The following is a 24,384-nucleotide window of genomic DNA, read 5'->3' on the forward strand; positions in this document are numbered from 1 at the left end:
ACTTACGTTTTAACTTCAAAGAGAACACATATAAGAATTTCGTTATATTCCTCTTTTAATTCATTTCATCTTGTGCACATACAATAACTTTTGCTTTATTCATTCTACACATGGGAATATTCATTCTGCGACGATAAGTACGAAATGAATATTACCAAGTGCAGAACTTTGGTATGCCACATTCAACCGTTATATACATACCTTTATGGCAAAAGATAAATCTTTTTTGTTTGCAATTTTCATTTCTCTTTTAACGAATTTACCAGTGGCAAGTTCAATATCTCTTCTTCAGCGCTTTTATGTTTTATGTTTAGTTTAGATTACCTTACATTTTAAACGTTTTGTGACTCAGGTTGTATCTAAAATATTTAATTAATGCTGCATATAACCTGTACGTATAGTGGAATACGAAGTAGTATCTTCAATTTCTTGTGTTTATGATTTTAATTGTAGCTATGAAGTAACAGTCTATCGTTAGATTTTACACTTATACTGCGAAGAATTTATTAATTATAAGTTACATGGTTTTGATGTTGATGTTAAGTTTGTATCGTATAGTTTTCCTATTTTTATTTTAAATGTTACTCTTTGAAGCATCAGGAAATAAATTATAAAATTTCAATGGAGACTACACCCATTGAGGGTGCGCATTCTTAGTAAAAAAAGAAAGATTTTACTGAATGCTGCCGAAGAGCAGATTCTAACATAAAACTGGTTTTTTTTCAGTCTGACCAACGCACTTCACGTATGAATGGTACTCTAAATAGAGTCTCTAAATGAACAACATATTTACATGCTTTTGTTTTCCCTAGGGTCGAAAGTGGCTTATTACACACCATTACATAACTTGGGATAAAGTTCAAAAATCTTGTTTTCGTGTGTTTATTGACCTCGGCTTCGGCTCGGATTCACACGAAAACTCTACTTTTCAACTTTTTATCCCTTGTTATATAAATAACTTTTTGCCACCGTACCAATTGTGGAAAAAATTGTCATTTAAAATAATACTTCATTTGACAGCTGTCCCTTCAATCACTTATGCTTGCAGTGCATTGGTAATATGGATCACTTCAAAATAAAGACTCTTTTTCTTGCGATCCCTTTCGATTATTCTGCAATATTCCACTTTAAAATGATCAAAAAACAAAAAATCGCAGAAGCATCATCAGGGCTGTGCTAAATCTGAATTATAGCATTCCATTGTGATGAGTTTCCCGCTTGTAATATGTAATTCAATTTTCCGATTTTTTTTTTCATTTACCCAGCAAATATAAAAAATGCCAGTACCGACGAAGATCTTATCAAAACATCAATTTAACTATATATGCAAATCCTTAGGCACCTGTTTCTGCGCTTATTCGCAAACTTAATTTCATCAACACTGTGCTTAATGGAGCCGCTGTTTTATTGCACTATAATCAAACGCACTTCAGCGTGCTCACGTCCACATAAATTCCTTATGTTGATGTTTGCTGGTTCTGAACGATGAGAGCTCTCCGCATTCGCACGGAGAACCTACCAATTTTTAGCAGAATTTATTTCGAGTGTAATTGAAAAGTGCTCCAGTTGGGAATTTTTTGCAAAAATTATATACACCGACATCAATAGTGTAAGTCTGATTACAAGTTATTATTTATTATAATGTACAGGTTGCAACACGTAGGATATTACTTACGTATACATTTTGAATTCAGAACCAAAAGTCGACATTATGATTGATTTTTTCGTACCGAAACTGATTTCTTTTGATTAAATTTTTTTTTATAATATGCATTGTATTAGCTGAACGGAATATTAAATTTTTATTTATTTTGAATTTTATTTTTTATTAATAATTTTTGCGCTGCATGATAATTCAACTGCCTCACGTATTCATTTATCCATTTAAAAATTATATTTGATATTTTTAAACATATAAATTTATTGGTTATAATCCAGTTAAAATCATGCGTAAAATAATTAATTAATTGAACAAAAAAGTATAAATATAAAACTGAACGAAATTGCAACCAAATAGATTTATATCTGCAGACTTTTATGTATTATACATATACGCGCGTTCTGCAAAACAAGACACAAGACATTAATTTCGTATAAAGCATTTCGTGTTTTAATTAAATAAATTATTCGCAGAATATTGATTTTATTGGAATTATAAACTAGACTACACGATGTCAGTAAAAACATAACATTTCCATTAAAATTTAAAAAAGAAAATGCGGTTTGTTTTGAAACATACGAAAAAAAAACAAATAAACAAACAACACCATACATCGAACATACATAACCTGTAGCCACTTTCAGTAATAATTATTACTTCTTCATGGGTGGTGCACTAAAGGTGCATTTGTAAATCTTTTTATAAATGCTTACCCAACGATACATTACACTGTTATGAACATACAAACTAACTCAATATATAGCAGCATTTGAACCGAAAAAATAGATTTTAATCAGATGAAAATATCATTTCCAAAATTAATCAAATTGTGCAAAGTGCATTGCAGCAATGTCGTCCATTCTACATACCTGAATGCTTATGGGTGTGTTCATAAATGTCGTCTGCATTTGGTAGGGATAGAGTCTTGTGGAACAGAGACAAAAGCATGGAAGGTAGTAAAGTAGGCAGCTGCTTAGGCTGAATTAAAAGCTTTTCAAAGATGTCAATCATTACATGCGATGCACGAGTGACAAACAATAACTTTTTTTTCGACATTTTTACGTGCTACATGTGGAGAAAACAGTACTTTTCATGCACTTCTTTCGACGCCCTCAGCATGTAAAATACGTCATTAGTCTTAAGGTTTCCTATTAAAATTCAATCAATGCGTTGACATTCGTCTCTGTAATTTATTGTAACTCATTTGCTTACCGGTCAAGACATTGTTGGGAGCCGCCGGTATTCTACTCCTACTAATTTAGTTCTTAGTGCACTCGATGTCACTGGGTTATTCGCACAATTTACCACTGAGCACTGTAGAAACGATTTGGTATGAAAAGACCTAAATAAATTATCGAAATTAGTAAAATAACGATCCATCTGTGCTCCTTTTAATCATATGAGAGCTGAGGATAGGATGCCAAAAACAACAAAAAAGTATTCGTTTATGAACCGTCCCCACAAGCGGCTAACCTGTTAGACAATATCATTATTCTAGCGCAACACTAATACTTTATAATACAGTCGTATAGAACGTTTTGTTTGTTTTATCTTCAATTGTATAAATTGTCTTAGTTTTCGAAAGCAACCATCTGCATATATTTATCGCAAACACTTATATGCAAATGGGAAAAATAATTTTATCCATCACTAGGTTGAGAGTTATTCCGTACGGAGATTTGAATGTTGAATGTTGACTTAACGAAATATAAACATTCCAAACTAGATTCGAGTTAGTATTCTGATTTCATTTCAAGATAATGATACTTTCGCATTATAATCGATTAGCTTTTTATTTTAAGATATTTTACTTCTTTTTTTTCCTCTCTTCTCTTACTTTTTTAATAAATCAATGATGGTTAAATGCAGTAAATTGTTGAATGCACACAGTATAACGTTTGAAAAAGAGCCAAACAGATTTGATATTTGTGTTTATCCATTTAAATAATATAACGTTTTTGTTTGTGTTCATATTTTTTTTTCATCTTTCTTTTTTGAAAGGCATGAGAATGCGTTTGAAATGGCAATGAATTAAAAATTATAGCTGTATCATACCCATGCGAGATAAGTATGTACAATGTACACATAAAAACAAAGACCAGAAGATAATATTCCGGAATTTAATTTACCGAAGGAGATACAATTGTGTTTCAGTTAACGTTAATGAAAATTGCTTAATGGAACAAGTAAGATATAATAAACAATGCTGTTAAGCGGGATGGCAATTTTTCTGGATGTACGTACACTGTCCACGATTGTTATGAGATTTTTTTAAATATGAATTCTTAGGTTTTTTGTTCAAAGATCAAACGGTACCCATTTCAGCTCTATCTGTCTGCACATCTATTTGATTCATTTATTACAACTAACAGAGTCGCGTTAGGAACCGTTCAAAGACTTCGCGACAATGACAGTGTGACATGTGTGTAAAAGGCAGGCATCGAAAAAATGCTGACAATGCGCGGGGGTCTGAAAATCTGAAAACTGAATTTATAGACGGTCCCAAATAAACTTATTTATAGCCTAAAGTGAGACCGTGCAAAAATAACTGTTTACATCAAGCATGAAAAATTGTTTGAGAGATGGTTCATACATCTTCTGTCAATATACTGCAAGCCCTCTTACACTAAGGATCTTAGTATGACTAAGCTCCTAGAGTTTGGTATTCTTTGCCAGTGTCGCCATGGCTTGATGAGATGTAACAATTTTTTAAATGTTTTAGACAAAGAAGAAAATGCTGTTTGTATCTCTCAGATCGAAACATTGGCAGAAACCATTCATTTTAATAATTTCCACTCACTGTCCATAAATTTTACAACTTCCACAATAAGTTCCACAATTTTCTGAAGCTTCACTTACATCTTGCGTTTCTAAACCTTTTCTTTCCTTACTTTTCTGCAAATTGCTTGTATACTTACATAACACCTACACCATTCCTTCTACTAACTAAACTTTCATTTGATCTGTTACTCTGGTTTGGTTTCAGTTAAATTAGCTGCGATTCATTTTCTCAGATGTGAATGAACACAAGGTAATTATGTCATATGTTTTATTGCATATAATAACAAGAACTCAACCATGAACTCGTACCTCAAAATTAAAATTAATTTTAAATTCTACAGGAAAAATTTCGATAAAAATGTCATAACATGTTCACATCTGGTCGATTTGTCTTGAATTATTCAAACGAAATTTTTTTTTTTTTTTTTTTTTTTTTTTTTTTTTTTTATAGTCTGTATTTATTGTCGGACATCAACTCTTTTTCCAAACGTTCCTGATATACAAGCCGCATTCCGCCTCTGTATCGATATAGAAATCTTCTGAAGCAAGTAATCTAAAGACTTCTTCTCTCCGGAAGCCTTCTTCATCATCTTTCCTAAAACTACGAGAAACGCTTTCGTTTCTGAGCCACAGCTACCCAAACTTTCGAACGCTATTGGTTTAAACAAGTGATTCTCTTTCAGACCGACATAATGATTATGTTTCCTACGCTCTGCTTGATCAGCGACAGCTCCAGCCTTAGTCGACGAAATAGACAAATAAGACTGAGCTAAGGTATCTCGAACTGTCACGTCCCATATCAGTGACTTTCCTCTACTCCACGGAATTAACGTCATTCCATCTGGCCTCTTCCCATCGTCCCTCGAAATCCCTGGTGGTTGCAAAACATTAGGGACACCGGCTGACGAAAAAGCATGCGAGAAGATATTGTTAACATCATCGTGTCCTGGAATCCATCCTTTACTATTCTTACAAGACAATCCATGACGACCGTATTCGTCTACTACCTTCCCACAAACACAACGGTGTTCTTCGCATACCTTGCAACCCAATCTAAGTGCCACGGCAATTCTTGCCGCGTTATTGTCCAAAAGTAACCCCAGATTACTTGAAGGTATAACTTGCAACCACTTTGAAGACTCTTTTGTTGATGATGCAAGTAACCTAGCACGGTCCACTGGAGAACTAGAAGCCAATAACTCGTCAAAAACCTTTCGCACACCTACCAAGTCCCATTCCTTTTGAATACTCTTAGATTTTTCGCTCAACAAAGAGTATTCAGAAGGAAGACTCTGCAAAACTGACAAAACGTCACCGTTCAGCACTTTCAAACCAAACTTGCTGAGGATCTCATCCGATAACTTCGAAGACTGATGGACAGACGACAAATACGCCGGATAGGCCAACTCCGAGGATTTCCTAATCCCTAGACCTCCGAACGAAAGAGGAAGAGATGCCTGCTTCCAGGGAACCACTCCAAGCTTCGTGTTCGTAATAATTTCAAGCGTAGTACGAAACATCTCATCTACCCTGTTTAACACCTCGGGTACTAAGAACGACTTACAAGTACGCAGCAGATAGTTGAACCTAGGAGCTGAAAGAGAACTCTTAAAAACACATAAAGCAGGATGAACGTCCAAAAGCTGTAAACGCTTCGATAACAGCTCAACGCTTTCAACTTTAGTCGAAAACATACCATGGACACCTTCTCCGAAAATGGGAGCTCCAAGCAACTCAAAAGAAACTTTATCTACTTTACGAATGCCTGGTAAAAGACCCGATATTTCCCTATACATTTCATCCTCCTCTTCTACTGATGCATTCACAAAAAACACCTCACACTTCTCGGTGTTCAATTCCATTCCTGAATAATCACAAAACTCTAATATCCTTCTAATATCTGACAGGAGGGCTTCTAACTCGTCACCTATTGTCCCGTCATCGAGATACCAACCATTTAACTTTGAAACTAAAGAATGAGTCATCTTCATTATCCCTATGCAAAAAGCAGGTGGACCTAAAGGATCGCCCTGCTGAACGCCTCTCTTCGACAGAAATATCTCCTCGTCGTAGATCAAATTTGAATAACGACTATAAGCTTGCCTTATCATCGGAGACATCTCTGGACAAATCTCTTCAACTTCAGACAAGAGCAATTTCCTAAACAACATATTGAAAGCGTTCTTAAAATCAAACTTGATTATAGCCATAGCTTTCTCGTGTCCTGCTGTAGCGAAACACCTAACCGCATGGATAAGAGCTTCAGCGCCCCCTTTCACACCAAATCCTATCTGGATCGGAGCTAAAACTTTCGATAACTCATCCCTGACGTGATAACAAACTATCTTTCCTGCTACACGTCTCCAAGTAATACCTACAGCGATCGGCCTAACGTCTATCTTCTTCTTATCAAAAGCTAACAGAGAAGCTCCATAAAAAACCGAAAGAACATCCTTGCATATCTTACCAGACTTTGCCAAATCAGAAAAAGAAGCTATTGCTTTCAATAACTTATTGGCTGACTCCCCGCAAGTAAACGAAGTCAAATCCTTCAGATGGCGAGGACGTAAACCATCGATTCCACTAGAAGAACTCACTGGAAAGTCCCTAATCGCTTCAACAACCTCTTCAACCTGCGTTACCTTAAGTTTAACCGTGTTAGTAAAAGCTTCGACAACTTCCTCATCATGGGGGTGCTTACACTTTAGCTTCGCTTTCGTCTCCGGAGTAGCTTCTGCAATCGTTTCATTTGAAGACAATACACGAATTGCTCCACGAATATCTCCTTCACCTACTTTCCGAGTTGCCGTCTTGACAATCAAATCCTCCGACACCTTAGACCTCTTATACTGCGTGCCACCATAATTCAAAAGCAACTGCCGAAGCGCCTCTCTTACATCCTTTATCCCTTGAAAATCTTTCAAATTCGAACGAATATAATTAGTCCCTTTCCCACTAGACTTATTCACTGAATTCAAAACTAGATACGGAAAAGACAACAAGCGCATCCAAGAAGGTAAGTCATTCTTAGAAACTGCATCGTTAACTAAAGACAATAGCTCTTGACAAACTACGACACGAACGGACTTTTGGATTATCCTAGTCACAGGTATAAAACTCTTGCATTTTCCTAAAAGAAGATTAAAATCGTCCATTATAGCTTTAACATCCGAATCTTCAAACGTTCCTGTCAACACAACAGGTGGCCCTAACGTAGCGCCCTGAGCATCGCTAAGTTTCTTTTTCTTACTCACGTGAATCCGCAGACCGACATTATTTTTCGCTATAAATCCACATTTACAAGTAACTCTATCTGAAAGACTATTTTTACCTTCTATTTTCATCTTCGGTTTTATTATTTTTTCCGTGTTGGCCTTTTCCGGAATATTTGGTTGAGAAATTGAGTCCTTGCATTTCCTTGGCAAGCGTTCCCTATTTTTTTGGATTTCTTTTTTAATTGGTGAAACGTTCATAATAGGCGAATCCAAAGAAGATCGTTCGAACATGCATGCAGTACAAATCCATTTTTCGTTATTTGCAGATATTGCATGAAATTCGTCCATTGAAGAAAACACACATTTTGGATGATACCAATGTTGACAATTTTCACAAATTATTCGATCATCGGTGTCAACATTTTCCAAGCAAATACATGTTTTCTCATTTGTGGCATAGGAATTTCCCATTTTCTTTCTTGCTTTTTATTTCCCAAAATTTGTCTGAGACTCAAGTTGGCTCATACGTTACATGATAACAGTTGCACTTTACTGAAAACCGATTTTTTTATTTAAAATAAATCGAAATTTATTAAAATATTTTGTAGCGGTAATTTTTTTTATGTCTGTTCGGTTTCAAGGCCTGCTAGGCTTTGAAAACTTTGAAAAATAAACGAAATTTATAAAAATGTAAAAATGATTGCGTTTGTGAACTGAGGATTTAATAAATGGTTCGGTTAAAGGAACTTTTTGAATGCGGTATGTTAATTTTTTTTTATTTAAATGAGGAATAAGAAACAGTCGTCAAAGTAAAATGATGAAGAAACGATTATTTCCATCGAAATAATGAATAAATTGAATTGCAAACTACCTGTATTTCTCTCTCTTTCTTTTTATTTTCCTAAATTATCGAAAGGATTACTTTTGTAAATTATCGATCTTCTTAAGTTTAATTCGTGCATTTGCTTAAAAACTTAATTTTAATGGCAATGTTAAGTTCGAATTTTATTTGGTGATCGGAACTGTAACATTGAAAGTGGTTAACCTTTCTTGCATTTTTATTGGCTCAATTTAAAGTAGTCTTTCCTCGCAAAAAATTGGTATATTTATGCTATCCCATATTTCACTGAATGCTTTAAAATCTTTGCACAATTACATTCTCTTAAAATCTTTTTCAGCCAAGAAATACCGTTTATTGTCACCCGTCTTCCTTTTTTTCTGCCATCGAAAATACAAATTTACATTTTACATCGATTATATCGTTTATATAGAAACCAGTTTTTAATTATTTTTAAATTATTGCAGTGCCTCAATTTTCTTTTTCGAGTGTTTTTATTTTCGGTGGTATCAGAAGTTATGTGATGGCCAATTTTGAAAATAATTTTATTATTGTCCGGTGATTTATTTAATAAACATTTTGATTGCGTGGCAATTTACACCGAATAATTTTTGTCAAAAAAAAACTCGTGATTATGAATCGAAAGTAATTTATGTTCGGCTGCACCAACAGTACATTAAGCATTCAATTGACAATTTCTTTTTCTCAATTTGAGCAGCAAGTTTTTACATGAGATACATGTGGCTTACGGTAAGGAAACAATATTTACTGTACTTGTCTACTGTATCTACTTGAACTAGCGAAAAAATTGCTTGCAAATTATCCTTTTGGTATGTGTGATTACTCCAATCACCCGCAGACACGCTGACCTGATAAGGCGATTTTCCTATTAATGTACTAGGATTTTCGTCGACCAATGTATAAAAATAAAGTCGCCGGGAAAAGACTAATCATTTCAGATGTTTGTACGTACAATATACTCTCAATTGTAAGAGGCCTAAATATACGTAGAAAAACAACAATTAATTGCAATCTAAAATCTTCAATTATTACAATGCAATGTTAACGATCGCACTACTTAACATTCGCATCTAGATATAGTTTCCTAAGTGCAGCTTCGATGTTTTAAACAAATTTGGGTCGTCTTTTCCACATAATAAAATGTATCGATTGTTACACATTTCCGAGACAAAAACGATATCTTTTTTTTGTGCTCGAAAGAGAAGATATATTTTGCACATCGAATGCCCACATCATCAGCATCGTCAATATAATGTATACCAATTAATATCGCAGCATTAACTGGCTTCAACACAAAAATTTTTGTGTTACGGAAACAAGAATCTTTCCAAGTGAATGTCTTGTGCCTGTTGTGTAGTGTACATATTTACGAGTATAACGGTTTTATATTACAAAATCTTTGGTGTATTTATATGTTACGATCGTCATCGAACCTATATGTTAATTAGAAAATCAGCTATGAAGTCGGCCACGATGGGGAAACAGGTTTCTCAGTCAATATATGTGATATTTAATAATGTTTAACAATTGTGCACGAGCTCTCATTCATGATAGCTTTTTTTCTGTTGATATTTCTTTTTTTTAAGTGTGTGTGGTGTTAAGAATTGAAGAGCTTGCAAAAAAAAATGATTTTGTTGATTCGATTCATACGATTCGATTCTCGTTTCATCGAAATGCAAACTATATTTTTCGATGTTAGGCAAATATTTGATAGAGCTTGTGGGTCACAAAAGTGTTTCACTGCAAGTTCCTTCAACTCTTTTGTAAAACGTTGAAATCGTGTAGTATTTCACATATTTGGGTGTATAAAGGACCACTAGTCAGACCCCTTCAACTTATTTAGTATCTTCAAAGAGTAATGATACAGGAAAAGTCACTGAATTCATGCCTACTGTTTTACCACTAACACACGCGTGCAATTCTTTCACCCGATAGATTATGCTTCTCATCTACTTTTTTATTTGCATGACTGGTCCGCTGAAAAATAGTTGAAGCAAAATGACTAAATTTTACTGACGTCACCTGTAATTACTACAAGCATTGACTGTCTGTCCTTCCTTGACTTAACTGTTTGGGTTTGTGATTACGGATTTATTTGACATAAAAATCGGGTGGCTCGCCCATATCTACAGATAGATGTCCACTTTTCTTATTTACTGTTAATCCAGCTGAAAATTCATTTATTCCCTTGACTGTAAGTCATGGGTTTTACAAAAGAGAATACACCGTACGTAACACGTTCACTATGATTAAAAATGTATAGAAATGTGATGAAAAGATGTTAAATGTTAAGATTTTGTGCCCTTTGTCAACGCGATAACTTGAGTAAATCTCAATCTCTTGATTTTTTTAAACTTTTATTTATTCAACGAAGTATTGAAATCCTCAGGTCAAGTTCGAACGTGGGTTGTATAGGTTCAACCATCTGGTGGTAGTTCTCGAAAGAAGCCTTTTCTGCTCTTTGTTAACACGATAACTGGAACAAAGTTCAACCGATTTTCAAAAACTTTTTTTTATTCGACGAAGTATTGAAATCCTCAGGTCAAGTTCGAACGTGGGTGGCATCGGTTCAACTGGGACTAATTCTCAACCGATTTAAAAAAAAAATTGGTGGAGAATGGAATTAATTCCTGAGGTTAGGTTCTAAGATAGATTACGTTGGTCTGACGAACAAGCTGTTGTTGCTAACAGAATTTTTGTATCTATTTCAATAGTATTTTTCTTGGTATGGAACTTTGCCTTGCAAAATAAAACGAAAGAAAAGAACAAAAATTAACGAGTGTCAAGGCCAGAGCGAAGCGAGGGCCGCAAATCACACGAGTTTAAGTTTCATTGAAAACATGTTTCATTTTGACAAATAGATACATTTTGTTGAACACATTCATTACAGTTTGTTTGAAATCTCAACTTGAAGAAAAAAAATAGATTTTTTCAGGTTGACATTTCAAACAATCTGTAATGAGTCGGTTCAATAAAAAGCATCTGCGTGTCACCGCCTTAGTGATCAACTCAGAAGTGTCTCAACCTGTTCTTTCAGAACATTCCGAAAATGGATGGTATCGTTTCAACCATCTGGGAGTAGTTCTCAAAAGAAGCCTTTTCTACTCTTTGTTAAAACGATCTGGAGTCTTGTTATTTGATTTTGCCTTGTAAACAAAACCGAATAAACAGAACCAAAATTGAAGAGTGTGAAGTTGTGTGCAATTCACACGAGTTTAAATTTTGTTGAAAACACACGTCATTTTTTACCGTGGCATTTTATATACAAAGTTTCGAAAATTTTCAGTGAAACTAAACCGAATTAAATCATTAATGATAGATTTATTAGACCGTTCTAGTAGTTCTTTTTCTAAATGCGTTTTTGTGGCCATCAACATACAAAATTACATTACATTGAAATAAATCAATAATTCATTGCCAATAAAAATACAATTGAGAAGCTCAGACAAATGGATCTGACCCACCCAACCTAGTGGGACCTAGTTATCAGCATTCGTACGTATTTGTCAATTTCACCAGCCAGTTACTGATTATGTTGTCTCTGTTGAGAAATGGTTGAATAACGTTTGCTATTTTTGTTGGTATTGTTATAATTGCTTGAAAGAAAGGAAAACAATATCCAAAAAAAAATTATTACTCTGCGATTTAAATGCAGTTAACTTCAACGTAAACAGAGCAAACAAAAAACGTGTATTTATAAAGTGATGACCGTGTGGTTATAACAAATTGTTTTTCTGGCAAACAAAATAACTGCTTACTTAACCAGAAGTTAAATGAACATCAACAAACACAATAATTAACTAATCACTGCCAGACAACTTAATAAAAGGAGATTATTTGTGTAAGAGAGAAAAAAATGATTTTCTTCGATTTTGCTTGATTTCAGTCAATTTCCATCAAATAAAATTCAAAATTTCCACATGTAACCTCTAGGCGAATATACTTAAACCATCAAAATTAGCATACTTAAGATCGCATATATTATAATCTTCAAATATGAATAAATATTATTATTCATAAAATTCAAGCATAACCGATAATTTAATAACCCACTTTGGTGCTAAGATAAATCTTAATTTTTTTTTTCTCTTCTCGTCATTTAAGAGAACGATAGAAAATTATAAGCGAATCGTATTAAGAATATGGCCTACATTTTGAGCATATTTTATAACTTTTCTATTTGAATTCACAAAATCATATATATGGTTCCAATGGTAAGATTTTTTTCGCTATCAATTCCATTGAACTCTCTGGTTGTATTGCTTTTGACATTTAAGTGGGCAGATATAACTATAATTTCCATTGTATCATAAATTTTGGTGTTTAAATCATTGTACAGATCGTTTCGTATGGTAAAAAGTTGTTGCCTTTTTTATTAATCGCAAAAATTTCTATTCCTAAATATGTTAATGGTTGACTGATATTTCTTGCTGTTTTTTTTTCTCTTCATTACAATCATTTACGTATATACACTTCTTTGGCCGAGGTACCTGGTACTACATACATGATTCTGATTTTTTTTCTCACTTCGTGTGCACATAGAAAAGCTCGTGCATACATATACCACCAGTATTTATATTGATGTACTATCTTGACGTGTTTATTGAACTGTTTATTTTCAAATTTACGAATTGTGTGTTAAACAATTTGGGAAAATAAAAGGTAAAATGTTCAATGTTAACAACAATAATGTACACGAAATCAGCATTAAAATGTAATCGAGCGACAAAGAATTATAATGTGCTATATTGCTATACACTTAGAGGAGTGGAGAGTGTTAAAAGTGCCATATTATTACTTAGCCTTTATTCTTTCAATCATTTCGCTGTTCTTTGTAATTCTTTTTTATTCATTTTCTTATATATGTGGTACGCGACACTTAACCTTTAATTGACCCAATTTAATCTGAAGAAACTTTCGTTTGTCCAGCTAAAATTTCAGTATTGAACAAAATGTATTTGTACAATGTAGGTACATATAGTCTCGGTGCGTGTGTAATTTATTTATGAGAATTAAAATCCCAATAAATTGAATTTTTACATGTTATTCGGTTATTGGTACATGCAAGAGGTGTAATCTTCATGTTTTGAATGAAACTTAATTAATCATTGACTGTAACCGATGTCCCAGAACAATTATATTGCCATTGTAATCATATTTCTGTAATAAAATCAAAAATGATTTATTGAATAAACTGTTGTACGAATCGTGGGTTTGAAAAATAAATTTAAGTCGGGTAATTTGCGAGATTACATTCATTCAGCAGCACACCGTGATTGGGAAAGTGTCTGCTTAAAAACTGATAAAATCTAATAATCCAAACCAATTAATCCACATTAGTGTCATAAACTTCTGTAGAAAACGTTAGCGAAGTATTACGGTTAGGATTTTCTCGATATTATACGCAGTTGTTTAAGACGTTTTTTCATATACAAAGGCGAGTCTTATCTAAAAATTAATTAACATTTATTTTAAGACCTTAATTCATGGCTCATCATTTCAAAAATGGATCTGTAAAAGATCAATACTTCGATAATTGTGCGTTTGTATAACTTTTACGTACAGTAAGAGTATAATGAGTATCTCGTTTGTCAGTACCGGACTGGCTCGAAAAAGCCCATCGGGGGCTCAATGTAACTGAATTTAAAAAGGCACACAAATTAAAAATTCTCATACAAAAATCCAAAAGGCCCATCTGGAATCCCCCGAATTCACCGTATGGCCAGTCCGGGCCTGTCGTTTGTATAACTATCAAATCTGTTACTTCAATTGCTTAAATAATATTGTTGTTGTTGTTGTTGTTCGATTCATAATCTACTACTTCACGTTTTTTTAACATGCAATTTGCTATTAGGAAGACAACACCAGCCAGAAATTACCACTTAATTTTGTAACAGTCGTCGACAACTGATTTCCAGTTGTTTCTAAAACATCTGTCCACATATAATGCAATCATTAAAAATATAGCTTATAAACGTTTTTATGATTCGATTGTTTCTTCTATCTTTGTTCAACCACTAGATTCATAAATTTTCTATGTAACTAAATCAAGTACTTCAAATTATAAGACATTCAAGTAAACTTGTCGGATTTGTTAAAAAATGAAAGCTTGTTTAACGAAGTTTTTTTTAACGAAGAAGTGGGTGCTTCTTTAATTATGTACGAATGTCTGCACAACTACAGATCTCTTCGATTATATTTTCTGATCGGACAATACCTTGTGCAATTTCGAAATTCATGAAATGTAGTCATGATTTACATTATAGCTTTGAACGAGTTCCTCCAAAAAGCCATCCATCTTGATCCAATTACTTACGGCAATTTTGCTGAAAAAATGTAACGTCTTCGAAACATATATTTTCTTCTTCATTTTCGTTCGAAAAAATATTTCAAATGCAACATATACAACAACATCTCCATTTCCTGAATTTTATCGAAATTAAATATCAATTTAAGATTCAATTTCGCTTCGTTCCGTTCCCTGAATGCAAACCATGAATAAAGTCATGAAATAATTTTCTAATCATAAACCATTATACCAGTTTATTTATGCAAATAGCAATCAACTAGAATATGCTTATTATTATTATTCGCCAGCAACAAAACAATTTTTTGTTTTTATTTTAAGAAATCTTTGGTCTTCTTTTCTTTAAAAAAAAAAATTAAAAAAATAAACCGACTGCGATGAGTCTCCTATTGTTTCAGAACAAACAATATTAACAACAATGAACCGTATCAGCCTTTATGTATTATATTACATTATGAGCGTACTCCTTAATTGTTTCCAGTCAGAGTTTGCAAATGTTAATGGAATTATATTGATTAATTTGAAACAAAAACAAAAAAAAAATTGTGAATTCCTCAAAAGAAATAGAATTCAATTATGTTACAATCGAAAAATAATGTTTAGAATCCGACTATTCCACCGATCCGTCGACCGAACGGTGTAATCGAAAAGGTGCATACAATTCTATTTTGAGCTGTAAATGTATGATTTTTACAAATGTTTTTCCCACAATTGTTATTACCACCATTTTATATGTTTATTCATGATGATGTACACACATATAATTTTCTCTATTGAACATTATTATATGGCATATATATGTGAAACACACTTAAAAGTTTAAACTCATTAAACGAACTATTATGTCCCAGAGCATGTAATAAGCGAATGCATCTGCTGGATATGAGCGTCATATTCACTATTTTTTTTTATGTATTACGATTTCAATTACTTTATTCACCACAAAAAATAATCTCCGTATTATAATTTAATAGTCTTAGGCATTTAATTAAAATAAAGAAAAAAAAATGAGCACAATATATGACTAAGTTAATTTATGATGAGAATGGTTATGTTCTGCTTTTTGCTTATGATAATTTAAATTTTTGAGGTATACTGCTGATTAAGCGAAGTGAGAATGTAAAATTAAATGCATTTTCAGTTTTATGCAAGACGTTGCGAAAAAAAACTCACACGACTATGATTCACTGATGGATATTGCTGCACAGCAAATAAGATTTTTGGTTGTATATTATTATGTTAAGTCTGAGTGGAGTGATTTATCCAAGTTTTTTTTGCATACAGTCTGAGAATAATAAGAATGGACAATTTCAAGCAATGAAAATCCAATTCTCTGTATTAATTCCAACATGCGTTACCAACGATACGTGTACATTGTATGTATTGAAATTGTCCGTTCTTCTAATTCTCAATCTGTAAGTAAGGATTTCCGGAGTGTTTCGGAAAGAATCATTTTTATTATTCATTTGAAATTCCAACGAAACGATAATCAAAATCCCCCGAAACAGTGGAAACCAATTAAGAAGAAACTGAAATTTCAATTTAGATTTACGATTTTGTGGTTTTTATTTCGTTGTCCATTCCATGAGTAAAGTTTCTCAATAAAATTCAGAGTTATGGTTTCAAGCGACATCCGAGTCAAACCATCAATTCAACATTATATCCATCAAATTGATAATTTCATTTGGTCATTTACATCTAACCTTTACGTTTATAATGTCTTTTTATATGGTACGTTAACAAGACAGAGACCACTCGGTTACATGCATCCGTAAAGCGATGAAAATGAAGATGTTTATTAACATACGAAACAAATTTCAAATGATGTTACCTCAACCATTTTACTTTGTAGGGACGAAATTGTATGACGGTGTGTAGGGACAACTCAATAAAAGAAGAGGAATTTTTTTCTTCAAACTAAACTGCCATAAAAAAACGTTGAAAGTTTTTTTTTTCTTCAGAATATTTCATTAGCTGCACTAAGGTAAAATGTTACAGTCAACACATAAAAATAAAACAAACAACAAAAAAAGGTTACCTGATCGACCTAAAATTATATTCCCAAATTACATTTTTTTTATCGTCTTTCTATATGAGTATACCTTTAAACATGACTAAGGCAACCTGACAAGAATTTGAAATAAATGTATGCGTGAATGGTAGCATGTTTCTTATGATGTCTTATGTTTACTATATTTGGTTATGTTTTGCATTGTTAATTAAAGGTTACCTAAGATTTTAGAATGTTCACTGTGTAGATTGCCGTACCGTTTTCATACGATTAGCTTAAACTTTATAGTTACTGTGCGACAAAATTCAATTAAAAGCGCTGCACAAGATATCCACCAAGCATAAATATGTATGCTGTTGCTATTGTATAATAATAGTATATATATAGATGGGGGGATATGCCTTTTTTTATTTTCTTAATTTTTACCTTAAACCACTAACGGTTTCGGATTTAATTGAACGTTTTTAATTGACTTTGTATCGATGCTCAATATTATTTAACCTAGAGAACATGGAAATTTGGTCGTGTGCAATAGAGAAAAAAAAATTGATTGAATCATGTTGAGATGTTTGTTAACCATTCGTAGCATTCGTTGCTCGTTTACTCAGTCTGGATATATTTCTATTGTTCGTAATTATTAAGCAAATAAAATCAGATTATATGAGAAAATCATTTAATAAGATTTTAATTAAAATTAGTAATTATGAAAGAAATCGACTTTAATGAACAATTTAAATAAATAAAATTCGAGCAGTTGAAATTTGCTGTAAACTTTTACATTTTAAAGACTTTATATTATTGGCAAATAGGATTATTGAGACCGTTAAGACCGCTAGCGAAAAATAAAATTGTGAGTAAAATGAAATAAAGAGCGAGGTTAAAGACAAAACACTGATTTCGAGTCCGCGGTTGATACATTTATGTTTTAACAATCGAATTGGTCGAGATAACAATCAAAATCAATAAAGATTTTTTTTTTTGATTCGTTTACGTAAATAGCAAAATGTTTATCAACATAAATTAATGATCAACCAAAATATTTAGATTGTAATAAATCAAAAACGAACTGACCGAAGATGAAAAAAAAAATACATTTTTTAAAAAGCCGAAAATTTAAACGTTCAATATTTGATTGAGCCATCAATAAAAATATTTCAATCACGACTAAGAGTTTAATGATAGAGACCATAAATACCGCACACCATTGGGTTTATTGGTAAGGTATATATAACTTTGCTTGCTTTAGATGATGATCGTAATAATGATGATGATGATGATGAATATTGAAATATAATCAATGAATGAATGAGTGAAGTAAGAATACCACAAATTTATATTTCTTTTTATTATTTTGATTTTTTATTTCTTCCAATAACATGTGTTTGGAATGATATTTAACATATGAAGTTTGGGAGAAATTTCTATGTCGGCAACAGTTTTGTATGTTTGTTAAGTAAATTTATAGTCGTGTAATTATACGTCCGATGAATACGAAATATATGATTTTTCCTTTTGTTTGAATTACATACCGATCGGGCTATATGTAATATTCAAGTTATTTTCTTGAATATTATGCATGCAATTACCGAATCGGTTTGATGAAATGGACTGACTGCATCAGAATTTGTATAGAATTCATTCGAATTGTCATGCTTACTGTAGAAATGTCGGTTTAAATAATGATTGTTTGACTGAAAACAGTGTTGTTGTATGAGGGAGAATTATATTATGATAGGACGTTAACAGGACCAGCGAACAAAAGGAACAAATAATTTTACACTCCGAACTAAAACAGCAGCAATAGGATGGATCACTGCAAGTTATTACTTTTTCTTACTTTTACCAGATGATTGACTCGGATCCTCCTTCGGTGCGGCCAATTTTTTAATATTTGCCGACGCCTTGTACTGTAACGCCGCTTTTGAAACTGGAAATTTCATTTCATTATCTCCTTTCATAAATTTTCTTCTCTGAAGACGAGACAGCGGTGCAGCCATTTTGTTGATCCTTTTCATCGATGTTAATTTTTGCTCAGTTTCTCGATTGATTATTTCCTCCAAGATTTTTCTTGGTTGTGACAATTTTTCATAGTACTCTTCGCTTTGGAGAGGTCGACTGGTTACTTTATAGTTAACCTGTTCAGCTGACTTGATTTTCCTGGGAACCGAAAGCCTCTCAATCACTTCCATACTGACCGGTCGCTTTGCCAAAGTTAACTTAACGGGTGATTCTGTACGGAGTTTTCTTTGCGGTTGGCAAAGCCTTTCAAATACTACTCGTCGATTTTCGGAGTCTGGAGTCGAAGATTTGATAGATCCTCTTAATGGTTTTCTGAATAATATAATATAAAGATATTTTATCAAAAGTCCCCTACTCTCAGTACTGGCTTCACAAATTATGTCATTACCTTCTCAAGTCCATAGCATGCGGAAATTTCACATTTTCTAGTCTGCTGTAAATATTGTACATGCTCCTCTGAATATGCAAATTTAAATTCTGCTTCACAGAGTCGGTAACTTTGCGGTTTGATTCAATTTTTTGTCTGGTTGAATAAATACGCCGAAAAATCGGGGCGGCTAAGTGTTCCAGTCTGGTCGATATCGGATTCTGTTTAGAAATACAGCTTCTTGTCGACGATGAATCGGTGTCCTTAACCACTTTCCTATTGACATGTCTCGGATGGGGTTCGGAAAGTTTATGAATTCTGTCGCTACACTGGAAATTTATCGGAAAGCTTTGCGTTTTTCTGTAACAATCGAAAATATGTGACGGATCCTGTGTTTTCGAATGAAATCGATTGCAGGCTGGGTTCGAGCAATTATTTAATGGTTCGGGATTGTATATATGGAATTTCATAATTCTCTTTACTCGATTGTTTTCATCCGAAAAAGAATCTTTAAAAATTATGACAGCGACGATTTCAATGGCTTCCTGTTTGCCGTTTCAATCGAACGCAGGCGACTTGGTTTAAGTGTTCAAAGCATAGAAATTCTAAACTTTCTTATCCATCAAGAGAAAGTAAGAACCAGCCGGCAGTCTGTTATTGTAGCTGGAAGCTATTTTTTCTTTCATCGCTGTACTCACTCAATATTTAATAGTTCTGCAGTTTTTCCACGCCATTAGTCGTATAAATTTATACGTCAGAGGGAGCTTTTTTCTCCTTTGTTACGATCTGTCAGTTTTTCTATTTTGCGATTTAGTATGGAAATGAAAACCAAAAATGAGATAGCTTTGCTGTTTTAAGTGGTTTTTCATATTTTTTTGACCAAAATGTTTTAAAGTGTGTTTGGAATCGATTGGCATTAAATAAAATAATAAATAGAAAAAAATATTTTCACACAATCTGTTAATGATAATCGATTCCAAACACATTTTAAAACATTTTGGTCCAAAAAATATGAAAAACCACTTAAAACAGCAAAGATATCTCAATTTTAGTTTTCATTTCCATACTAAATCTCAAAATAGAAAAACTGACAGATCGTAACAAAGGAGAAAAAAGCTCTCTCGGACGTATACATTTATACGACTAATGGCGTGGATTCTCAACTGGAATCTGGAATGGGATGTCTCTCAATGCCCATTTTACTCAGACAGACATAATGCACTTTTCGTCGAATTGTTTATAGCAACATTACAAAATACAAACTTCAAAAACATGCGCACCAGGTATGGGAAAGGAAACCTGCCTCTATTTAACATGATCTGGTAGAATTTCCCGCACCTGCGTCTATCTCTTAATTAGATGTGCAATAACCTAGGCTTTGATAAAAATCATTTTCTATATTTCAATCAAAATACGAACACACTCAGTTCACATCCAGTTTTTTAGTTACCAGAAAAGAAGTTTATTTTTGTTTACAATCGCTTCAGTTTCACCATATAAAATACAAAATCTTGTTGTCGAACAACAATATAATGCGATAAAGTAACTAACTTTTATTGCAATCGAATCGCTACAGGTTTTTTTATTGTAATATCGGATCCGGTGTAAATGTAAGATTAACTTAAAATTTTCATAAAGTTCCATGTTATTGCTTTTCTGGAACTTGTTCTGTTTTCTACTGCGGTTCTTTTTTCTCTTGCAGAATTAAATGATGCAAATCAAAAAAGTAAAAAAAAACTTGGCCGCAAACTTTTCAATATTTATAAAATGAAGAAAGGCGATTCGCTGTTTGTTTTTTGGGATTCTTTGAATGCATTTTTAAAAGATTTATCGACAACCAACTCTAACAGCAAAATATATCAGAAATGACTGTTTTCGGTAAACATTATACAAACGAGAGACCATTAAATGAGACAGAAGACTTACGAACCGAAGAACTGTTTCTTTTTTTTAAATTTAATTTAAAATACGACCCAATCTTCTTTTGAAACGTAAACAATAAATCTGTTCGAGAAACAAATGAAGGCCTCACAGTCAACGAAAAATATGTTGTGCACCATGCATCTAATCTGAATTTTGTAAAGTAATACCATATGATTTTCATGCAATGGACTCATATTGCTTTTTGGATGAAGAGAAGAAAAATTAAACAACAACATCGAATCTACATAAATACGCATACGTTATATTTATACACCTATCGACACCCACCTCAAATTACAACAACAAAAATAAACGAAAGAAAAAAATTATTATTTTGAAAAAAAATCCGTCTCCCATTTCAAAATAAAATAATTTTCCTTAATATATTATAACGTGAATTATTTATATTGTCTTTAAGAAATAGACGTGGGCATTGACAAACAGGTGAACACAAATCTCAAAAAAAAACTTTTTTTTTCTGTCTCAAGAATGGATTGCGCGTTTGCGATATATATAAAAACAAAGGAAAAACTTGGCAACTCTACTTTTGTATATTTAATATAAAAGATTGGTTCGGTTGTAATAATATTTGCCGTATGTAAGATATTTCTTAAAATAATTGTTGCATTCAACATTCAATATCATTCCACCTAGTGCATGAGTGCTGCATACTATACATTTATACATTTATACACATAAATGCATACATAAACCTCGATTCGTAATACCAAAGTTTAAGCAGAAAATAGTTTTCAAATTTTTTATAATGAAACTTCCATTGCTTTTCCTATCTTGATTGAATGGAATTTGCTGTAATAGTTTCAAATATATATAAAAGGCAATAAAATTGATTTTATAATTTGACCAGCATGTGAGCCGAAGTTACAACATATATAATATAAAATATCTGTAACCTGTAGATATATATATAGGAATTGAGGTACACAAAACATGTTGATAAATTAATGGGAAGGTCAACCATTTTTGACAGTTTTAATATGCGACAAATGCGAACAGAATAAAGTTTATTTTTGTCATTTGTTTTCGAAGCAAAAACGAACCAAACAAACTAAGAAAAAAATAATTGTTCCGAAAGAATTACAAACATGTTCGGAAACGGGGCCTGGGAAAATTGAGTTTGTTTAACACAAAAATGTAATGTCATTCATTCATTCATTTACATGAATGTGAAAATAAAATTTGCTGTAACAGTGCAACGATTTAGCGATAAATCACAAGATGATTTCTTTTTTTGGTCATATCAGCTTCCAATAATCACTCTCTTTTTCTCTCTCTCTGCTTTCTTCTGAACATGTCAACATTTCCGTATCATATCAGTCTCCTCGAATCGTCCTAAAAATGTTTTTTTTTTTTGTTGCTCCAAACATTATAACGAAGCAAACAAAGTCCAAATGGTATTGATTTATTCTTGTAGTATAATATCTTTTGCATCAATCCAACTGAATTTAAATATGTGCAGAAAATGAACTGCAGATTGAGCATAGATCAAATGGAAATTCAACAACTTTCGATTGCTGACTCTATCGAAATCCAACGCATATAGACATAGCAATTTTTTGTCACGATATGAGCTCGCATTTAAATATTATTTATTGGGTCAATTAACTTCGTTACAACTGTCCGTAGCAACGTTAATCAAACAACATTTTGATTTTGAAGATATTTTGCTGAAAATACATAAATCGCATTTTGAACGATGAATGATAAATTTGAGCGAGTCATTTTCCATTCAGTTAATAAAATACAGAAGAATCGAAAATGTCGATGAAAGTTACGTTTTGAAAATAGTGAAATATAACTTTATTAAATATTTTTCTTTGATAAATATTGTTATGGATTGTTTGTGTGGGATACAGCTTGTAATAGATGTCTTTAAATAAGGAGCCGGTCTATAAATTCTCACAGGAAATGTTTTATGGAAATAATAATGGGGACTTAAGCCACAGACTGTGTATACAATGTGGAATGCTTATCATCATTTTCGATTTCGATTTCTGTACTTCGGAGTTTAATTGATTTAGATGCCATAATCTTCGGAAGATAAATTAATTTCACCACGGACAATTTTCATTGCAAGAGGATTTTAGTTATGGCTTTGATAATTTAACATTGTTGTTGACTGAGTCGTTTATTTTACATGTTATCAAGTTCATGAGGTACATACAACTCCTCACGTCATAATTAATATATAAAAAAAATAATTGTTTCCTAATGAACTAGAATTATTGATCAAAGGCTTAGTCAAATATAAATTTTGATGATGTCTGAAAGGAAAATGTTTCTTCCACCGTTTCGAACTGAAAGATAGTGTGATAAGCATCTTCCGATCATTTGCACTTAATAATGTTGTTTAAAAATAAATCGCACATCTCATCAGCCCATCGCGACAGTGACAAAGAGATATCTGGAGTGTTGTGCATTTCAGAGAAAATCTACCATAGCAAATTCTAGGCTCAATGACAAGTGTCAATTAAAATCTTAGTATTGCCTTTATAGTGCATTGTTCAATAAGTACAACTTCCACAACCCTTTTCGTTTTTTTTTTTCAATTAAATGCTACTTGTTGCCTTTCCTGAGATCGATGCCCGTCACGCCATGATTACTACGTTCATCAGCCACAACTTAACTCATTCTTGTGCTGCTATGCGCTGCATTTCAATGATGACTTGTTTTTGACGAATATAGTTGTCATTCGAGCTCTGAGTAATACACCCAACACCCTTAACTTGTTTGCTGATTGTTTTGTCAACGAAAGAACTCCGCTTTTCCCAAATTAGTAATGCTCAAAACAAACGAGGCATTGAAATAGTATGTTGTGTTACAAGTATTGTAATGTTGATTTTTTCAGCACTAGACCCAAGTTTTCCTTACGAGCGGAGCGAGTAAGGAAAATTGGGTCGTGTGCTGAAAAAATCTCATTACAATACGTGTAACACATCATGCTTTGTGCCAACCGAGAATTGAAATAGACAAATGCACAAAAATTCAGAATTTTCATTGTAAACAATCACTCTTCGAATTGGATCGATCACGTTGCTTTGCATTTTTTAAAACGAATGCTGTAATAACTCATACGAATTTCATTTCAGCACTGGTTTGAGTGTTGTAATAAGCCATGAAAACGGGTGTTGTAATTTTGGACATTTCAATCTAGTTATCGATATTGAAATCCGTCGTATTTCAATTCTCGGTGGCACAAACGTGTTTTGGTCCTAGTTTTC

General features: G+C 32.8%; 2 protein-coding genes across 4 annotated transcripts in view; one reads left to right on the forward strand and one right to left on the reverse strand.

The window, feature by feature from the left end:
• LOC119067912 (cadherin-99C) overlaps window positions 1-24,384 on the forward strand; it is a 99,062-nt gene that overhangs the window by 30,526 nt on the left and 44,152 nt on the right. Inside the window, exons 1-2 of one of the 3 annotated variants that reach the window (XM_037171212.1) lie at window positions 10,883-10,888; window positions 21,885-21,890. The exons of the other annotated variants lie outside the window; for them this stretch is intronic. The gene's annotated coding sequence lies outside the window, so the exon portion shown is untranslated. Of the gene's footprint in view, window positions 1-10,882; window positions 10,889-21,884; window positions 21,891-24,384 lie in introns of those variants that run through there. 3 annotated transcript variants of the gene reach the window in all.
• Window positions 18,540-19,785, reverse strand: LOC119067913. The gene is made up of 2 exons (XM_037171213.1): window positions 19,241-19,785; window positions 18,540-19,164 (listed from the first exon to the last, which is right to left on the reverse strand). The coding sequence occupies exons 1-2, from the start codon at window positions 19,687-19,689 to the stop codon at window positions 18,657-18,659; spliced, it is 957 nt and encodes a 318-aa protein (XP_037027108.1). The 5' UTR covers window positions 19,690-19,785; the 3' UTR covers window positions 18,540-18,656.

Source organism: Bradysia coprophila, assembly GCF_014529535.1.
Source record: "Bradysia coprophila strain Holo2 chromosome X unlocalized genomic scaffold, BU_Bcop_v1 contig_130, whole genome shotgun sequence".
Lineage (NCBI taxonomy): Eukaryota > Metazoa > Arthropoda > Insecta > Diptera > Sciaridae > Bradysia > Bradysia coprophila.